Source organism: Mobula birostris, chromosome 21, assembly GCF_030028105.1.
Source record: "Mobula birostris isolate sMobBir1 chromosome 21, sMobBir1.hap1, whole genome shotgun sequence".
Classification (NCBI taxonomy): domain Eukaryota; kingdom Metazoa; phylum Chordata; class Chondrichthyes; order Myliobatiformes; family Myliobatidae; genus Mobula; species Mobula birostris.
Window position 1 is genome coordinate 48,662,508 of NC_092390.1, and position 22,344 is coordinate 48,684,851.

Consider the following 22,344-nt stretch of genomic DNA (forward strand, 5'->3'; position numbering starts at 1 on the left):
AATTTGTGAGCATTCGCAGATCCAAAAATAACCTACCAAATCATACCAAAAAAGCAGGAATGATATGATGAATACACAGCCTATATAAAGTAGAAATACTTCTCTACAATCATTGCCGCATTGTTCTCCATAGCGAAAATTTCACGCAAGCGCTCTCGGCAGAAACACTCTCTCCAGTAACCTTTAAGCTATGAAACTGCCAAATCATACCAAATAACACATAAAAATACACAGCTTATATAAAGTAGGAATAATGTATGCACAGTGTAGTATCACTTACTGGAATTGGGAAGATAGCGCCGATCACACTGATGATGGTGTGATAGGCTGAGTCGTCAGAGGTTGGGGTGGTGCAGTAGTTCCCAACCTCCGGGCAGCGGACCGATACCGATCTGTGAAGCATGCTGGGGTGCAGCGGTACCCAGCACATCTTTAAGAAAAAAAGCCGAAATAAACAAGCTAATTAATTAGGTGCCGCCCAGCACGTAAATGTCGGCCCAGATCAGAGGCGACGCAATTGGCAACCGATTCTCTAGTTCACTACTGCATTCGGTTTCAATTGTTATCCTTTCCTCTTCCAATTGCATCAGCTCTTCATCTATCAGTTCTTGGTCATGGGATGCCAAAACCTCTTCAACATCATCTTCTTCAACTTCCACAAGCCAAACTCACTTTGTCCTTACCTCGTTCACCACGATCGAAACACTTAATTATGTCTAGTTTTATGCTAAGTGTAACACCCTTATGAGTTCTTTTAGGCTTTTCCGATATCTTAGAACTCATCTTGCTAACAGCTGCTCACAGGCACGTGTTTAAGCAATGCCGCTAGAATGCAGTTCCGGGGGAGGAACTTGGCTGCTCGGGGTGCGCGCTGCTTTTATCACGCGCTGCCTTTTTTTGCACACTGCCTTTTTTTGTAACAGTGAAAACACCTTCTGTTAGTGAAAACAGGTAACTGATGTAGATCTTTCGTAACAGCAAGGTTTTGGAAAGCGAACGTTCAAAAAGTGGGGGACACCTGTATTGGGTTTCCCTTTGTAGGAAGTAATGTCTTGCAGACCCTGCCAGAGTTGCCGTGCATCTCATATTGCCTCCAACCTTGTTCAAAATTGTCTCTTCACCACTGAAATAGCCCTCTGCAAATCATACCTGGTTTTCTGGTACAGGCCTGGGTTGCCAGACTTGAATGTCATAGATCTAGCCTTCAGCATACAACGTACCTCCTGGTTCATCCACGGCTTTTGGTTTGGCAATGTACAGTAAGTCTTTGTTGGCACATACTCATCTACGCAGGTTTTAATGAAGTCGATGACAACTGCAGCATACTCATCCAGATTCAAAGACAAATCCCTGAATACAGTCCAGTCCACCGATTCAAAGCAGTCCTGTAGGCACTCCTGTGTTTCCCTTGTCCATACCTTCTTGGTCCCCACTACTGGTGCTGCAGTCTTCAGTCTCTGCCTATACTGAGGGAGTAGAAGTACAGCCAGGTGATCAGACTTCCCAAAGTGAGGGCGTGGAATAGCACAAAAGGCATTCTTGATAGTGGCATAGCAATGGTCCAGTGTGTTGTTTCCTCTGGTATTGCAAGTGATTTGTTGATAGTAATTGCTTAGTGATTTTTTTCAGACTGGCCTGGTTAAAATCTCCCAAAACGATGGTGAAGACATTAGGGTGCGCTGTTTTGTGCATGTTGATCCCATTGCTCAGATCATCTAAAGCCTGCTTGAGGTGGAATGTAAACTCTGAGCAGAATTACCCCAGAGAACTCCCATGGTAGGTAAAAAGGACGACACTTTACTACTAGATATTCCAGGTCTGGTGAGCAGAATTGGGACAGCAGTGATATATTTATGCACCAAGAAGAGTTGAACATGAGGCATACTCCTCCACCTCTGCTTTTGAGAGACTCTGTAGATCTATCCTGATGGTGTATAGTAAACCCATCGATCCGAATCGCTGCATCCGGTACGGAAGGGGTTAACCAGGATTCCATGAAACAAAGGATACACGCGGTCCTAATGTCCCTCTGATTCAGCATCCTGGCTCTGAGATCATTGATTTTATTCACCAGAGACTCCACATTTGCCAGCAAGGTAGTTTTATGTATAGATATTGTTAAAAATTTGTTCCTTGTCACAATTCAATGTTGTCCATGCTATCTGAGGGAACATTTAGTGGTTCTTCACTGAATTAATCAGAATCAGGTTGATTACCATCAGCATGTGTCATGAAATTTGTTAACTTAGCAGCAGCAGTTCAATGCAATGCATGATAATATAGAAAGAAAAAAATTAAGTAAATCATCCCAGTAAGTATATATATACACACACACACACATATATATATATATATATATATATAGAGAGAGAGAGAGAGAGAGAGAGAGAGACAGACAGACAGACAGACAGACAGACAGACAGACAGACTGACTGACTTATGGAGAAGAGGAGTTCAGTGAGTAATACTGTTCCGCCTGACCGGAAGTGCACTGAGAGCGGTAAGCGTAAAGGAGTTGGGTGCTTGCTGTTCTGGCTAACAACGGATGGTGCAATCCGGGATATATTACGATCGAGGAACATGTTTGCAAACTGGATATTGAACTTTTTACTGTTGGATTCGGCCACATTCCACTGTGATACAACACTTGGTGGCACGGGAGGTCAGTCCTGCCTGTGGCCATCGAACATGCAGCTCCTCCCGTGGAGCCCTGAGCCAATAGACTGGTCCTGGACTTATTTTCCATCTGGCATAGTTTGCATTTTGTTGTTTGATTGTTTGTGGTTTTTGTATTGCTATATTTATGCTCTATTCTTGGTTGGTGCTGCTGTAATGAAACCAAATTTCCCTCAAGATTAATGAAGTGTATCTATCTATCTAGCTATATAGAATAGATTCAAAATGGTACAAAAACAGAAATATATATTAAAAAACGGAAATAAAAGTGAGGTAGCATTCATGTGTTCAATGTCTATTTAGAAGTCAGATGGCAAAGGAGAAGAAGCTGTTTCTGACTCACCGAGTATGTGCCTTTAGGCTTTGGTACCTCTTTCCTGATGGTAAGAATGAGAAGAGCTGGGTGATGATGGTCCTTAATAATGAATGTCACCTTTCTGAGGCACCGCTCCTTGAAAGTGCCTTGGGTATTACAAACATTAGTACCCAAGACTGAGCTGACTAATTTTACAAACTTCTGTAGCTTCTTTTTGTCCTGTGCAGTAGACAACCCTGCCCCACACCAAACAGTAATGCAGCCTGCAAGAATGCTGTCCATTGTACATCTATAGAAGTTTTTGAGTGTTTTAGTTGGTAAACCAAACCAAATCTCTTCTAACTCCAAATAAAATAAGGCCGATATAAAAATTCTTTATAGCTGCATTGATATGTTGGGACAAGATTAGATCATCAGAGATCTTGACACCCAGGAACTTGAAATTGCTCACTCTCTTCACTTCTGATCCCTCTATGAGATTTGGTTGGTGTTCCCTCGTCTTACCCTTCCTGAAGTCCACAATCAACTCTTTCATCTCACTGACATAGAGTGCAAGGTTGTTCCTATGACACCACACAGCTAGCTGATATATCTTGCTCCTGTATGCCCTCTCATTTCCATCTGAGTTTCTACCAACAATAGTTGTATCATCAGCAAATTTATAGATGGTATTTGAGCTATACCTAAATACACTGTCATGGATATAGAGAGAGTAGAGCAATGGGCCAAGCACACACCTCTGAGGTGCATCAGTGCAGAGGAACTATTATCACCAATCCGCACAGATTATGGTCTTCCAGTTAGGAAGTCAGGGATCCAATTGCAGATGGATGTACAGAGGCCCAGGTTCTGTAGTTTATCGATCTGTACTGTGGGAATGATGGTGTTAAACGCTGAGCTATAGTCAACAAACAGCATTCTGACATAGGTGTTTGTAATGCTACAATGGACATAGAAAAATCCCAAAATAATTGCAAATTCAAAGTATTTGGGCATTGCATAGAGGCAGAAAGATGAAATTTTTGTTCTTAACTATTTGCAAAACTTCAGTTTTATCTATAACATCTGGGATTAATAATTTGGTGGCTATGGTTCTGGACAGGCAATTTACAGGTTTTAAAATCTCTCCATGGTCAGTAATAAAAGTAACCAATAAATTTGGTTATTTATGCACAGTATATTGTGTGGAACCCTAAATGGTTTGTCCCAAACTTACTGTAGTGCCTGTTATTTTTATTTGACTCTTAATGTTCTTTGTATATGGACTTCCAGTATCGCCTCCAGCAAAATACTTCCTCTTTAATACAATTTGGGAGCAGGGCCAGATGGCCACGAAATGGCATCACACACACAAAAAAATAAAGTTAATGAAAATAACTCAGAGAATATCTGCGTTAATGGTGAGGAAGTATTTTATTAATATAATGAAAATTGAAAAGGTGTTATATGTTCATATGTAACATGGAGCTGATGATCCAGTTTACCAAAATACTCTGTGGTCACCGTATTAGCTACACCGGCATACCTTCATTTTTTACAGCAGATGTTGTCAGAAGAAAGTTTTTATATTTTCTTTATGGTATGACACCACATGCAAATCATAATACTTCCATTTTATTTTCACACTAGGAGGCTTTGGAGCTGTACAAGCCAGATTTTATCTTTCGATCACGAAAGCGTTTGCGGGAGATTGAAGTTAAGGCAAAGCAGAGGAGAGTCCAGATGCGTGAATGCATGCAGCGACGAAGGGAAAGAATCAGAGCACCAATGCAAATTATACCATTACCCTCTCCATTTAAAAAACGACAGTGCACCATACCACACCCTCTGAGTGGTAAGTTATTTCAAATTGCAAACCTGACTAATATATTAGAGAGAAAATGTAGAATATTGCACAAAATATTCCTCGCTTGAGCAAAAAATCAACTCAGCCTAAGAGGGTTGCTTTTGATATTTAATCTATCTGGTAACCTTCTTTGGGTGTCCGTGGATAATATGCTTCCATAATTTTTCAGCGCATCTGAATTCAGATTAGAACACAAGTTTGATAGAATGTTTATACTTATCTCTACCTACGCATTACGCAGCAGACATACATAATTATATTTCATGTTTCCTTCTAAGAGAATGTTCAGCCCACCTGGTCTATGCTGGCTCTCAAATCAAGCTCATTCCTCCGCTGATTTCCTCTCTCTGTGATCTCTTCTCCCCACATCCCAATCAACTGCTGACTGATTTTATCCCTTCTCTACATAATAATGGATCAACCCATTTTACTTACCAACCCATTTTTTCTTTTGGAATGTGGGTGGAAACTAGAGCTCCTGGTGGAAACCCATACAGTCACAGTGAGGACACGCACAATCAGTACCAGAGCTCGGATTAAACCCAATTCACTGGCAGTAGTATTATGACACGTATGAATCATTCAATTTTAGCCCCTCATTTTGAGTGGCTTCAGGAGGTAAGCCATCAGTAGTAGTGAAAACAGCTTTGACGGATTTTGGAAATGCTGTATCACTTTAGGCAACCCAATCAAATGAAATTGAAATGAGGCAGACACGAGGAAATCTGCAGATGCTGGAAATTCAAGCAACACACACAAAATGCTGGTGAAGCTGCGTTCACCAGCATTTTTTGTGTGTGTAAATTCAAATGAGGTTTGCTTTTAGATCAATTTCAAGCCACATTATGCCTAATTAACTTGTCGTTACTGAAAGTACTGCCGACGGATATGATATGTTAAAGACTAATAGTTCTTATTGTTTTTCAGTCAGCATGTGCATAGTTTGTGTGATTCAATAAAAATATTGCATGAGGAATGGATTTTGTCCCTGCCACAGTTACTGAGGGATTACCAATCTGTGGTGCTTGCATTTCACAAATTAAAATTGCCAATTGCATTAATTCTTTAGTGCGTGACCTTGCTTTAAATCAGGTACTTAGAGAGTAAGTTATGAATTCTCTGATCTTCAGTTCTGGCTCTCTGTGCATTTGATGTACTAAGACTTGGAGAAACCGGGTATGAACTAGAGTTTCCAACAACGATAGCGTTATTCCTTTAACTTTAAAATGCGAATATGTGGCCTGAACCAGATATAGGATTGCAGAAGTGGGTGGCATGATATCATAGTGGTTAGCATAATTCCTTACAGTACTAGCAACCTGAGTTTACTTCCTGCCATTATCTGTAAGGAGTTTGTACGTTCTCCCCATGAGTACGTGGGTTTCCTGTGGGCACTCCCATTTCCTCCCACAGTCCAAATACGTACCAGATAGCAGGTTAATTGGTCATTGTAAATTGTCCTGTGATTAGGCTAGGATTAAATAGGGGGATTACTGGGTAGTGTGGCTCGAAGGGCCGGAAGGGTCTATCCCATTCTGTATCTCAATAAATAAATGAAGTAAATATCTCAGTGTCTAAAAGAAAAGCTGGCAGAGAATATCCCAGGCTAACTTTGTGACCCAGTCTCTGCTTAGTCATCTTTGTTTACCTCCCGCTCACTGAGACTGCATGCAAAGCTTGCAACCTTTGCCCAGCTCTTACCCTACCCACTGATCTGCTGTCCCATATAACCAGGAATATCTCCAGGCACTTCATCCCAAATATTGATCTCTACCTCATGAAGTGATAATTACACATAATTGCCTATTGTGCCAACCAATAGCCCAGTGGTCCCCAACCACTGGGCCATGGATCGATACTGGGCCGCAAAGCATGTGCTACCAGGCCGCAAGGAAATGATGTGATTTGGCGATATGAAATGATATGAGTCAGCTGCACCTTTCCTCATTCCCTGTCACGCACTGTTGAATTTTCATCAGTGACCCAAGACGTGAAAAGGAATGGGTCCGTGACCCATTTGTGAATGTCCCCGGTGAATCATCCATATCAGCGCGGGAAAAAGATCAACTCCTCAAGCTTGCAAATGACGATGGGCTGAAAAGTATGTTTGACATAAAATCTCTGCCGGCATTCTGGATCAAAGTCAAGGCTGAATATCCTGAGACAGCCATAAAAGCACTGAAAACGTTGCTTCCATTTCCAGCATCATATCGCTGCGAAGCAGAGTTTTCTGCAATGAATGCAACGAATATTAAATTGCGGAATAGGCTGGACATAAGGAACCCCCTTCGAGTATCGCTGTCTCCTATCACTCCTCGATGGCACCGTCTTGTTGCAGGGAAACAAACCCGGGGCTCCCACTGATTCAGCGATATTGGTGTGTTGCAATGATTTGATATGTTCATATGAGGAAAATATGCGCTGTGTATTTAACATCCAAACATTACTTAAAATGTTATGATGCTATTGACTTATAAGTTACTTATAATTCAGTGGTCCCTAACCTCTGGGCCGCGAAGAATGCAGCGGTGGCCGGAATGCACACAGTACATCTTTAAGAAAAAAGCCGAAATAAACATGCTAATTAATTAGGTGCCACCCGGCACGTAAATGTCGGCCCAGATCAGAAGCGATTGCCGATTGCGTCGCCTCTGATCTGGGCCAATATTTACATGCCGGGCAGCACCTAATTCTGACGAAGGGTCTCGGCCCGAAATGTCGACGGTACCCCTTCCTATAGATGCTGCCTGGCCTGCTGCGTTCACCAGCAATTTTTATGTGTGTAGCTTGTTTCTTTCGGCTTTTTTTTTAGAGATGTGCTGGATGTGTTCCGACCATCGTTGTACCGCTGCATTCTTCGCGGCCCGGAGGTTTGGGACTGCTGTTACAATTGACTTATCACTATAATCATGCAAGGAAGATATGTGCTGTGTGTTTAATATTAAATTTGTTAGATAAACCCTTTTAGAAACGAAATTGAGTGTATTAGCCACTTATAAGTGACATAGTTGAATTATCACCTATATACCGGTAGTGATTAACACCACCCACCCCCCCACCTCCCCCGGGTCAGCCGGTCTGCAAGAATATTTTTAATATTAAACCAGTCCGCAGTGCTAAAAAGGTTGGGGACCCCTGCAATAGCCAATAGCTACCACCAACATAAACACCATACCCTTCCTGACAGCTGACCCCTACCCACTCTTAATCCCCAGCAGCATAATTCCCCAATAAATTATGCCCCAACTGCTTTGCCTGATTTTAGAAACATAGAAATAGAAACATAGAAAACCTACAACACAATACAGGCCCTTCGGCCCACAAATTTGTGCCGAACATGTCCCTACCTTAGAAATTACGAGACTTCCCCATAGCCCTCTGTTTTTCTAAGCTCCAGATACCTATCCAAAAGTCTCTTAAAAGACCCTATTGTATCCGCCTCCACCACCGTTGCCGGCAGCCCATTCCACGCACTCAACACGCTCTGAGTAAAAAACTTACCCCTGACATCTCCTCTGTACCTACTCCCCAGCACCTTAAACTTGTTTCCTCTTATGGCAACCATTTCAGCCCTGGGAAAAAGCCTCTGACTATCCACACAATCAATGCCTCTCATCATCTTATACACCTCTATCAGGTCACCTCTCATCCTCTGTTGCTCCAAGGAGAAAAGGCCGAGTTCACTCAACCTGTTTTCATAAGGCATGCTCCCCAATCCAGGCAACATCCTTGTAAATCTCCTGTGAACCCTTTCTATGGCTTCCACATCCTTCCTGTAGTGAGGTGACCAGAACTGAGCACAGTACTCCAAGTGGGGTCTGAACAGGGTCCTATATAGCTGCAACATTACCTCTCAACTCCTAAATTCAATTCCATGATTAATGAAGGCCAATACACTGTATGCCTTCTTAACCATAGAGTCAACCTGCGCAGCTGCTTTGAGCGTCCTAAGGACTCGGACCCCAAGATCCCTCTGATCCTCCACACTGCCAAGAGTCTTACCATTAATACTATATTCTGCCATCATATTTGACCTACCAAAATGAACCACTTCACACTTACAACAGGAATTCTGCAGATGCTGGAAATTCAAGCAACACACATCAAAGTTGCTGGTGAATGCAGCAGGCCAGGCAGCATCTCTAGGAAGAGGTACCTCTTCCTAGAGATGCTGCCTGGCCTGCTGCGTTCACCAGCAACTTTGATGTGTGTCACTTCACACTTATCTGGGTTGAACTCCATCTGCCACTTCTCAGCCCAGTTTTGTATCCTATCAATGTCCTGCTGTAACCTCTGATAGCCCTCCACACTATCCACAACACCTCTAACCTTTGTGTCATCAGCAAACTTACTAACCCATCCCTCCACTTCCTCATCCAGATCATTTATAAAAATCATGAAGAGTAAGGGTCCCAGAACAGATCCCTGAGGCACACCACTGGTCACCAACCTCCATGCGGAACATGACCCATCTACAACCACTCTTTGCCTTTTGCGGGCAAGCCAGTTCGGGATCCACAAAGCAATGTCCCCTTGGACCCCATGCCTCCCTACTTTCTCAATAAGCCTTGCATGGGGTACCTTATCAAATGCCTTGCTGAAATCCATGTACACTACATCTATTGCTCTACCTTCATCAACGTGTTTAGTCACATCCTCAAAAAATTCAATCAGGCTTGTAAGGCACGACCTGTCCTTGACAAAGCCATGCTGATGATTCCTAATCATATTATACCTCTCCAAATGTTAATAAATCCTGGCTCTCAGGATCTTCTCCATCAACTTACCAACCACTGAAGTAAGACTCACTGGTCTATAATTTCCTGGGCTATCTCTACTCCCTTTCTTGAATAAGGGAACAACATCCGCAACCCTCCAATCCTCCGGAACCTCTCCCGTCTCCATTGATGATGCAAAGATCATCACCAGAGACTCAGCAATCTCCTTCCTTGCCTCCCACAGTAGCCCGGGGTACATCTCATACGGTCCCGGCGACTTATCCAACTTGATGTTTTCCAAAAGCTCCAGCACCTCCTCCTTCCTAATATCTACATGCTCAAGCTTTTCAATCTGCTGCAAGTCATCACTACAATCACCAGTATCCTTTTCCATAGTGAGTACTGAAGTAAAGTATTCATTAAGTACCTCTGTTATATTTCCTTCGGTTCCATACACACTTTCCCACTGTCACACTTAATAGCTCCTATTCTTTCATGTCTTATCCTCTTGCTCTTCACATACTTGTAGAATGCCTTGGGGTTTTCCTTAATCCTGCCCGCCAAGGCCTTCTCATGGCCTCTTCTGGCTCTCCTAATTTCCTTTTTAAGCTCCTTCCTGTTAGCCTTATAATCTTCTAGATCCCTAACATTACCTAACTCTCTGAACCTTTTGAAAGTTTTTCTTTTCTTCTTGACTAGATTTATTACAGCCTTTGTACACCACAGTTCCTGTACCCTACCATAACTTCCCTGTCTCATTGGAACGTACCTATGCAGAACTCCACACAAATATCCCCTGAACATTTCAAGATTCAAGATTCAAAGATTCAAAAAACTTTATTGTCATTCTAACCATTCATCAGCTCTGCAGGGCAGAATGAGACAGCGTTTCTCAGGGGCAGTGCAAACATAACATAACAAACGCAACACTAAATGATAAACATAACAATAAATAGTAAAACACAACAGCCACATGTCAGTTAAAATCAGTTATAAGTGTCCGTGCAAGTTAAGAGTGTCCAAAGCAGAGTCAGGTGGAGCAGCTATTTAGCAGTCTGACTGCCTGTGGGAGGAAGCTGTTTAGTAGCCTTGTGGTTTTAGTTTTGATGCTCCTGTAATGTTTGCCTGATGGCTGAAGAACAAACAGTTCATGGAGAGGGTGTGAGGGGTCTTTAATAATGTACCGAGTCTTCTGGAGGCATCGACTCTGAAAGAGGTCTCGGACAGAAGGTAGGGAGACCCCAATAACCTTCTCTGCTCCCCTAACCACCCTCTGCAAGGCTTTTTTGTCGACAGCACTGCAGCCGGAGTACCAGGTTGTGATGCAAAAGGTCAGCACACTCTCAACCACACCTCTGTAGAATGTAGTTAAGATGTTAGTGGGGAGTGATGCTTGTTTAAGCTTCCTCAGAAAGTGCAATCTCTGCTGGGCCCGTTTCACAATCCCAGTGGTGTTCCTGGACCAGGTGAGATTGTCTGAGATCTGCACCCCAAGGAAACTGATGTTTTCCACTCTCTCCACTGTGGAGCCGCTGATGCTGAGGGGTGTGTGCTCGGGCTGAGACCATCTGAAATTGACGATCATCTCCTTGGTTTTGGTGACATTAAGCATCAAGTTGTTATCCCTGCACCAGCTCTCTAGATGTTTGACCTCCTCCCTGTACACTGTTTCATCATTTTTGCTGATGAGCCCCACCACTGTTGTACCATCTGCAAATTTAATGATCAGGTTCTCCTTGAATCTGGCTGCATAGTCATGTGTTAGCAGTGTAAACAGCAATGGGCTAAGCACACAGCCTTGTGGGGATCCAGTGCTCAGTGTCAGAGTCAGAGATGTTCCTGCCAACACGAACTGACTGGGGTCTCTCTGTCAAGAAATCCAGAATCCAGCGACACATGGCAGTGCTGAGGCCAAGCAGCGACAATTTATCCACTAGTCTCTGCAGGATGATGATATTGAATGCTGAACTGAAATCAACGTACAGGATTCTGGCATAAATGTCTTTGTTGTCCAAGTGAGAGAGAACTGTGTGCAGTGTGGCGGATAGTGCGTCCTCCGTAGAGCGATTTGGACGATAAGCAAACTGTAGAGGATCCAGCGATGAGGGGAGGCTGGCTGTGATATGAGGTTTGACAAGCCGTTCAAAACATTTCAACACTATGGGGGTCAGGGCAACGGGACGGTAATCATTCAGACAGGCTACAACTGATTTCTTTGCTACAGGGATGATTGTGGAGGTTTTGAAGCATCTGGGGACAATAGCTTGACTGAGGGAGATGTTGAAAATGTCTGTCAGGACATCTGCTAATACATCAGCACATTCCTTGAGCACACATCCAGGGATGTTGTCGGGACCTCCCGCTTTTTGTGGGTTGACCCTGGCAAGGGTCCTCCGTGTTTGCTCTGGATCAATGATTGGAGCCGACTGGTCGGATGGTAAAAAAGGACTGGCTCTCCCCCTTGCTGTAGTGTTTGATGCTTCGAAGCGTGCAAACAAATTGTTAAGCCTGTCTGGTAGAGAGGTGTCGCTGTCATCAGTTTTCTGCCTGATCGTGTAGTCTGTCAGAGCTTTAATTCCCTGCCACATCCGTCTGGTGTCAGCTGTGTCACAGAAGTGTCCATGTATTTTGCCCGCGTAGGCCCTTTTCGCTTTCCTGATCCCTAGTGAAAGCGCAGACCTGGCTGAGCGAAGCGCACTCCTGTCCCCCGATCTGTAGGCTGTGTCACAGGCCTTCAGTAGTGAACGCACCACTGTTGTCATCCATGGCTTTTTATAACCACGTGCGGTGAAGGTTTTCATCACAGTGACATCCTCCGTGCATTTGGCTATGTAGCTGATGACTGCCTCCGCATACTCCTCAATGTCTGTATGGTCATCATAGGAGGCTGCTGTTTTGAATATGTCCCAGTCTGTGTGCAAAAAACAGTCTTGTAGTGCTGAGGCTGCTCTTTTTGGCCAGACTTCCGAAATTTGCCACATTTGTTCCGTACTTTTCCCTGAGGACATCTATTCCCAATTTAAGCTTCCAATTTCCTGCCTGATAACCTCAAAATTCCCCTTACTCCAATTAAGCACTTTTCTAACTTGCCAGTTCCTATCTCTCTTCAATGTTATTGTAAAGGAGATAGAATTATGAAAACTATCTCCAAATTGCTCTCCCACTGTGAGATCTGACACCTGACCAGGTTCATTTCCCAATACCAAATCAAGTAAAGTCTCTCCTCTTCAAGGTGGTAAGAGTCTGGTGATGTGACCACTGACACCAGGCAGACAATCTCTGAAGAGTATTGATAATGACTGGGCTTACCTGTCTTGTACATTCACTGCCCAGAAGAAAGCAAAGGCAGACCACTTGTGTTGAAAAATTTGCCAAGAGCAATCATGGTCAAGACCATAATTACCCACGTCATACAAGGCATGTAATGAATGAATGATGGTAAGAAGCTTGCATGACATAAGGTAAGTTTAATAGCTTCTGGATTTGCGGGCTTTTAGTGCTACAAGACTCCCCACCAACGGGCTCACAGCGAAAATGTTTCTGATCTGCCATGCAGCAATAGTTTTGCAGGTGTTGAAGAATTTGTTGAAGAGTTGTAAAATAATAAAAATAATGTTTTTGATGTTGACAGCCTTTTGATCAAGCATATTGCAAAAGAGAGTAGATGGAAGATTTAGTGTTCAATAAGTTCTCAGACACAGAAGTGCAATCACAGGAAGGCTGAAGTTTATAATTGATTAGCACTGATAGAGTTATTGTTTGAGATATTGGTCCCCGTCCCAAAACTGGTGAGAGGATAGCACCATTGCAAAATTGGTTATTTTAAAAAATCTACTGCTTCACTGATCAATTCACTCACTTCAAAATTGCAGCAACTTTGCCAAAACCCATTCTAGCACATTAATTGTTGTTTGATTTATGATTTAGATCCTTTTTAATTACTTTATTTGTAGTCACCATTTTAGTATGGTATATTTATGTTCTTTTACAAACTGATTGTCTTTGTGCAGTCATAAACCATTTATACAAATGTTTCTGTGATTGCTATTGATTTAACGGTAACATAAATCAACGGGAGATCTTTCATCGATCCAACATTTTTATTACTATTTGTTTTTTTTCCACAGTGACAGATTACCTACCTACCCTTAATCTTTGTCAGAGGCTTGGAATCTTTTCCATGATGATCAGCAAACATAGTTAACTACACTTAATGTTTAATATTCTGCCTATGAGGCCTTCATTGTCACCATGCAACCCCATTCCCCAATTCTACTTCTCCCCTGTGGTTCCTCTTGCAATTTATCAAGTGTAAACTATGTTGTATCCCACTACAGTATCAGGGGAATAATCTATGCTTATTCAGTAAACTATTGCACAAAGCAACAGTTTCCAGTAAAGATATAATCCAAAATATTCATCTCCTTCAGAAATTGCTTTATTAGCTTATCTAATTCCACTTATGCAGCTTTTTTCCAGTCCCATAGCTCTATTATATCCAGCTACACTCTACCTTTTATCTTCTGTCTATCATGCTCCAAGCTTTGCTTGATTGTTGATGGCAATCTAAAATATATCAATCACGTTCCCTTAAGTTCCCCTGCTGAAGCCCAAAGCCTTGTTTTCTCCCCCTTCCAACTTTAAAAGACTCCTTACAGTCATTATATCTTGAAACCTTTGGACTGCATAAACGAAAGTTGTTGTGGAGTGACAAGGACCTTTCACTGGACAAAATTTCAAGTTGAAATTGTGCAATTGTACGCAATCTGATTAAACATGGCATTTTATTAAGTGCCCATCTCTCCATTTTTAGATAATCTATACAAACCGAAGGAGAGGATGATTCCAGAGAAGGAAATGCAGATGAGATCCAAAAGGTAATTTGAGATTATTCTTAGGACATTTTCTAATCTGTAAAGACACCCTGAGTGCAATTTATTTTAAAACTTTCATTCAGCTTTACAATGTCAGCAGTTCTATTTCTGGCGAAGTGTTTTGCTCACAGAAGTGTGAGTTAGAGGGCTGGCAACTCAACAATACATTTGAATATTTCTTATTGTGGATTCATTCGTTCTAGTGACTGAAGCCCAGGGTTTACAACAGTTGCCAGAAATAGCATGGCTTTTGAAAACTGACTTATGCTCCGAGATGTCAAATCTGCAAAATTTTTGAACAGAACTTCGTAAAGTAATATAATTAATATAAATTTGTCTTTGCTTTAGCTAAGAAAATCAAAAAATAAGTAATTTCTGTACAGTGGGTCATGTCCTTAATCATATCTACTGCATGTACACTAATCTAATCTGCCTTTGATACAGTTTATATCTTGAAATTTTTATTGAACAACTAGAAACTATTTACAAATCATACACAACTGTGACTTTGTTGGAAACTAATTTATAAATTTTTAAGGATGTGTACTTTATAAAATTGTGTCCATATTTTCTCAAATGATATAGTTTTTATCCATTTTGTTTATTTGATACAAATTATTATTTGCTTGCTTTCTGTCTGCAATATACTTTGCCAAAATATGACAAAAGGCTTGGAAGAGTAGATGGAAAGAATGAAAATCTTTTCTAGTGTAACTGTTACAGTTTGAATGTGAAAAATATATATGGCTGGACACTAACCTGAAAATGCTTGTATTTTTGTGATCTGACTGTTCACTAACCTAATACAGTGCAGGTGTGAACCACCTGTCCCTGGCAGGGCAGTCGGTACTTTTACGACAGTGGCTAAGTAGGTTTCAACAATAAGAATATTTCTGCTTGGCTTTCTAACCTTGTTGTTTTCTGAATTGGATTCAGTATTGGGCTAACATATTAATTTTATTCCTGATGAAGACATGTTCACATTAAGAGAGGAGTAAGAACAAGAGCCACCTTAAAATTAGGGCTCTCAACCTTTTTTATGCCATAGACCCCTACTATTAACCGAGGGTCCATGGACCCCAGTGATATGTTTTGTAACTTCAAAATATTAAACTAATTCAAAGGAAGGCACAGGAATCTGTGAATGTGGGCCTATCTTCGAGTTTACTTTAACCAAGTCGCACACGTATCTTGTAGTAGTGTGATGACATATGTAATTCACATACTTATGCACGTAAGCCATATTTAAATGCACAAGAATGCTTAACCAACCTCTATATATATATATATATATATATATACATAAGATTACTCAAATATTACTTGTATTAAATACACAACAGCCAGATTGGGAACCCCAGCTTTAAATCCTTCCACCTCCTTTTGAACAGATGAGAATGCTCCAGTTCTGGCCTCAATTCCCGCTCCTTTGGGAGAATCCCTGGACATCACTGATGTCTTCAAGAATGGAAATATATAATCCTCTTAGCAAAATCCTATAAACTGGAATTGTGTTTTTTATAGTCAAAGATGCACTAGGAGCTTGAACGTGTGCGTAGGAATTCATCCTCGAGAATGTCAGGGAAGTGGTTGGGCTGCCTTTCTGTTTAGTTTCTAGTGATTTCAATTGCTCAGAGAAGTTTAATGGTGGCGAAACCAATCATAGTGGGAGTGATAATTTGTTCAGCCAGAGCTATTTGGTCTCAGTTGTTATGATAGAGCAGTATGTCATTGCATCCGTGTTGCTTTATTTGTTTTCTATTCTGAAATACATCATTTATATATTTGATGTGAATGATAGAGATAATTATGAAGGCAGCATTGAGACGCTGCTTTTTCACAGCCTTGGCATTCTTCAGCAATTAATATTCAGGTAGTGAAATGCATACTCTTCGGTATAACATTTTAAATTGCATGACATCATACGATACTACATCAATGTCAACAATAAAAGGAAACTAAGATAAATAGTTGAACCTCCTCCTCTAATATATTCCTTAAATTTGTTAAGTCATGAAGTGCTGCACTTAAAACTACAGGCAATCATGTGAAATTGGAGAACTGCGGAGAAAGTTGTTTTCCATATGTGATTTAAATGTAATTTATAATGCTTTCTAAACTATCTGTAGATAGATATTAGGATTACTGATTCAAATTGGTGACAGAACCTTATTATTTTATGTCCTGTTTTCACATGCCAAAGATGCTATTAGACAGTGGTGCATTGGAGCAGATATTTGAAGAGTGAAAATCAGTTATGAAAGGCCCAGAGAAGCTCCATGAGAAAATGTCCGCTTGGTGAAGAGAATACGTTTCTTCAACACCGACTGCAGAAACTGGGCCAATATTTTCATCTTGCAATGTAATAAGCATAAGAGGTGCTTGAAAAGATTAAGAATTATAGTTTTGAAGGTGAAGGCTTTGGGAACTTATGAATTAAGTGCAAGTATAGGCCATTTGGCTCCCCAGACCTGCTCCATTGTTTAATCCAATGGCTGATCTGATTGTAACCACAACTCCATCATCCCATCTACCAGAAGTAACATTTCACATTCTTGCTTATCAAGTATTTATCTAACTCTGCCTTAAAAATATAAAAGGTCTTTGCTTGCACAGGCCTTGGAGGAAGAAGGTACCAAAGTCTCATGACAGAAGAAATTTCACTTCATTGCTATCTCAGATGCTTTGCTTTTAACCGGCGATCCCCTATTTTTAGATATGCTTCCACAATAGGAAACATCTACTGCAGAGTCACCCTGTTTTGTCTTCTCAGGATATTATATGTTTCAATTATTCCTTCTCACTCTCTGTCAGAATATACAAACTTAGAATTCCTAAATTGTCCTCCTTGGATCACCTCCCCTATTCTCAGAATTCGACTAGAAAACTTTTTTTTGAATTACTTCAAATGCATTAAATCTTCCTCTAAGAAAACCAGTACTATATACAGGAAAATGGTGTGTATCACAATTTTCTTTAACACAAAGCCATGTCATCTGCACAGGTGTCAAGAAGCATGAGATTAAAATAAAATAAATTTTGTGTTTCTTAATTTGTTGTTTTCCACATAAATTCCACAAGAGTGAATTTTACTCCAATCCTCATTCTCCTCCAACAGATTCAATACCAGGAGTTTAATAATCTAGCTGTTGATTTCTCTAAAGAGTCATATTTTGTTTCATGGACTGCAATAATAATAATAATATTATTATCATATAGGGCTAGTAAAACAGTCCAAAAACTGACTACAAATTTTCCTCAGTAATGGAGTAATGGGGAATAATAAATCAAAGTGAAGCTACAGACGTTATGGATGGTAAGAGGGACAAGGTTTAGTTTCATGGATTATAATTTGGTTATGGTTATCATTTGATAGCTTACTTAAACATTTTTTGGAAAATATTACCTTGTAAATCACACCAAAGTTTGTATTATTTTCAACATCAAAAGAAAACCAATTGACAAGAAGTTCAAAGTTCAAAGTAAATTTATTATCAAAGTACCTATATGTCATCATATACAGCCTTCAGATTCATTTTCTTGCAGGCATAATAAATCCAATAACTATAATAGAATCAATTAAATAAGTGCACCAACAGGGCAGACAACCAGTGTGCAAAAGACAAAAAAGATTTTAAAAAGTAGTAATAAGAATAATAAATAAATAAGCAAGAAATATCAAGAACATGAGATGAAGAGTCATTGAAAGTGAGTCCTTATGTTGTGGGAACATTTCAATGATGGGAAAAGTGAGGTAGGGTGAGGTTATCCCCTCTGATTCAAGAGCCAGATGGTTGAGGGGTAATAACTGTTTTTGAACCTGGTGGTATGAGCTCTGAGGCTCCTGTATCTTCTTCCTGATGGCAGCAGTGAGTAGACAGCATAACCTGGGCATGGGGTCCCTGATGATCAAAGCTATTATCCTGCAACAATGCTCTGTGCAGATGTGCTGAAGGTTGGGATGGCTTTACCTGTGATGGACTCAGCCGTGTCCACTACTTTAGTAGGACTTTCTGTTCAAGGGCATTATTGTGATGCAGTCAGTCAATATACTCTCCACCACACATCTATAGAAGTTTTCCAAATCTTGAGATGTCATGCCAAATATTTGCAGACTTCTAAGGAAGGAGACACGCTGCCATGTTTTTATGTATTGGACTTATGTGCTGGGCCCATGACAGGTCCTCTAATATGATAACACAGAGGAATTTAAAAAGGAAGATAAAAGTAAGGGTAATTTAGTTTTAAGTTATTTGCTAAATATGCATTTATTTGGTATGTCATTGAACTTAAGGACATAAAAACAACCTTATCATCCATGTCTTGGAATCGATTCTTATTTCCCTAATAAACGGCTTTTCCTCTTGCGCATGCTCTATTTTAATTATCAATCTGCCAATCTATTAATGAACTTTTAAGTAAAGGATAGCTTCATCCACGGCATTAGGACATACATCAAAATATTTTGTAAGCTTACTTTTTTGATAATAATTTTGATAAGCACCCGTATGGGTCCCAGCTATGCCTGCCTTTGTGTTGGCTTTGTGGAACAATCTATGTTCCGTGCCTGTTCTGGTATCTGTCCCCCACTTTTCCTTCGCTACATTGACGACTGCATTGGCGCTGCTTCCTGCACGCATGTTGAGTTCGCTGACTTTATTAACTTTGCCTCCAACTTTCATCCTGCCCTCAAGTTTACCTGGTTCATTTCTCACACCTCCCTCCCCTTTCTAGATCTTTCTGTCTCTATTTCTGGAGACAGCTTATCTACTGATGTCTACTATAAGCCTACGGACTCTCACAGCTACCTGGACTATTCCTCTTCTCACCCTATCTCTTGCAAAAATGCCATCCCTTTCTCGCAATTCCTCCGCCTCCGCTGCATCTGCTCTCAGGATGAGGCCTTTCTTTCCAGGATGAAGGAGATGTCCTCCTTTTTAAAAGAAAGGGGCTTCCCTTCCTCCACCATCAACTCTGCTCTCTTCACGCACATCTGCTCTCACCCCATCCTCCCGCGAACTCACTAGGAATAGGGTTCCCCTTGTCCTCACCTACAACCCCACCAGCCTCTGGGTCCAACATGTAATTCCCCGTAACTTCCGCCACCTCCAACTGGATCCCACCACTAAGCACATCTTTCCCTCACCTCCTCTCTCTGCTTTCCGCAGGGATCGGTCCCTACGCAACTCCCTTGTCCATTCGTCCCCCCCATCCCTTCCCACCGATCTCCCTCCCGGTATTATCCTTGTAAGCGGAACAAGTGCTACACATGCCCTTACACTTCCTCCCGCACCACCATTCAGGGCCTCAGACAGTCCTTCCAGGTGAGGCGACACTTCACCTGTGAGTTGGCTGGGGTGATATACTGTGTCCGGTGCTCCCGATGCGGCCTTCAATATATTGGCAAGACCTGACGCAGGCTGGGAGATGGTTTCGCTGAACACCTATGCTCTGTCCGCCAGAGAAAACAGGATCTCCCAGTGGCCACACATTTTAATTCCATGTCCCATTCCCATTCTGATATGTCTATCCACGGCTTCTTCTACTGTCAAGATGAAGCCACACTCAGGTTAGAGGAACAACACCTTATATTCTGTCTGGGTAGCCTCCAACCTGATGGCATGAACATTGACTTCTCTAACTTTCGTTAATGCCCCTCCTCCCCTTTGTACCCCATCTATTATTTATTTATTATATATTTTTTTTTTCTTTTCTCCCTCCTTTTTCTCCCTCTGTCCCTCTCACTATACTCCTTGCCCATCCTCTGGGATTTCCCCCCTCCCCCTCTCTTTCTCCCTAGGCCTCCCATCCCATGATCCTTTCCTATACCCTTTGCCAATCAACTGTCCAGCTCTTGGCTCCATCCCTCCCCCTCCTGTCTTCTCCTATCATTTTGGATCTCCCCCTCCCCCTCCCACTTTCAAATCTCCTACTAGCTCTTCTCTCAGTTAGTCCTGACGAAGGGTCTTGGCCCGAAACATCGACTCTACCTCTTCCTAAGGATGCTGCCTGGCCTGCTGCGTTCACCAGCAACTTTTATGTATTGTTTGATAAGCTTACTAACTGGATTACTCAGAAACTTACACGCCTATCTTCTGTGCCTGAGTGGGAATCACAATCACCCCATTTTATATTGTTGGCAAAGATCACTCTGGAGCAAGTCTGGAACAATTTAATATAAAGCACTCCACTCTCCTCAGCTATGCATGGTCCAGTGAGTCTCATATATTTCTAACCTCACACAGAGCTGCCGCTGTTACGTTTGGAGCAACTGTGCAGTAATATTGTTTTTTTTAAATACTATGCAAAGTTTAATCTACATATGCACTCATTGTTAAAATGTTATCAAGTCAATACATAAAAAAGATTTTTAATCACATAACATTATAATATATTAATTGCTGTATTTGTCTACAGAGTATTAATGCAACTAATGGGAAGCCAGACTGAGCAAATAAGTTCATGGGGAAGACACAAACCTTTTATTAATAATCTAAAAACAAGCAATTTGACAAAAGCATCAAATGAATGAAGAAATTTAGTATGGGCCCCCAAATGCTAAGAACTTTCTATAGGGGCACAATTGAGAGCATTCTGACTGGCTGGATCACTGCCTGGTATGGGAACTGTACCTCCCTCAATCGCAGGACTCTGCAGAGAGAGGTGCGGACAGCCCAGCTATTCGGGACATTTACAAAGACAGGTGTGTAAAAAGGGCCCAAAGGATCATTGGGGACCTGAGTCACCCCTCCACAAACTGTTCCAGCTGCTACCATCCGGGAAATGGTACCACAGCATAAAAACCAGGACCAACAGGCTCCGGGACAGATTCTTCCACCAGGCCATCAGACTGCTTAATTCATACTGATGCAACTGTGTTTCTATGTTATATTGACTATCCTGTTGTACATAATACTTATTATAAATTACTATAAATTGCACATTTAGACTGAGATGTAATGTAAAGATTTTTACTCCTCGTGTATATGAAGGATGTAAGTAATCAAGTCAATTCAATTCAAGCAATGAGAAGACTTGAAATTATGGCCAACACCATATACAGTAAACACAAAATAATCTGCAGATACTGGGGTCAAAGCAACACTCACAACACGCTGGAGGAACTCAGCAGGCCGGGCAGCATCCGTGGAAAAGATCGGTCGACGTTTCAGGCCGGAACCCTCAACCGATCTTTTCCACGGATGCTGCCTGACCTGCTGAGTTCCTCCAGCGTGTTGTGAGTGTTACCATATACAGTAGTGGTTAGTTGCTGCCTGTTACGCTGCTGGTGTGTAGGGCAGCAAAACATCATATACTGTACATAAAACTATTTTTTCTTCCCACCTTAGAATGAGAGTGAGAATGTGTGGTGAGGCTTTTATCGACAAGATGCACATACAGAGCAGGAATGAGTTCAGGGGTGTCTCAGAAGAGTGGCAAGTCAAATGAGCTACAGAAGAAAATATAAGCATGCTATAGAAAAAAATAAATAGTCGAATGAATTATGATAATGGCGTAGTGGAGAAAATATTCAATTATAATCATGACTTTCAATAAACTTGAGGTTTATTGAGTTACTCACTCAATCAAATAAAACAGAACTGCATCATATTAAAATGAAGCACTGATTATCAGTCCATTTTCTTGCTGTCATTTCCCACTGACATATAACATCTGCCTGTACAACTAATATACTTTTTTACGCAATATACAATGCATAGAGGTTGATGATTTCTAATGTCTGCTTTCATTTCAAAACTGTGTCAGAATTTATAACAAACTGCCAGAGGTGAAAAAGAAAAAGGAGGAAGAGAAGAAGAAAGTTGCTTCTCAAGCAAATCGATTGCGAGCTATGGTTTTCAAAAAGGTATTACAACCACGAGAGAATTACTCATTATTCATTTAAGTATTAGT

The 22,344-nt window shown here is 41.3% G+C and overlaps 1 protein-coding gene across 2 annotated transcripts in view; it reads left to right on the forward strand.

Annotated features, from left to right (window-relative positions):
* The window catches only part of c21h10orf90 (chromosome 21 C10orf90 homolog), a 201,218-nt gene that overhangs the window by 176,731 nt on the left and 2,143 nt on the right, over positions 1-22,344 (forward strand). For both annotated transcript variants that reach the window (XM_072239779.1, XM_072239780.1), the window contains exons 7-9: positions 4,622-4,826; positions 14,370-14,433; positions 22,198-22,297. In XM_072239779.1, the coding sequence (XP_072095880.1) occupies positions 4,622-4,826; positions 14,370-14,433; positions 22,198-22,297 (369 nt within the window). The remainder of the gene's footprint in view (positions 1-4,621; positions 4,827-14,369; positions 14,434-22,197; positions 22,298-22,344) is intronic.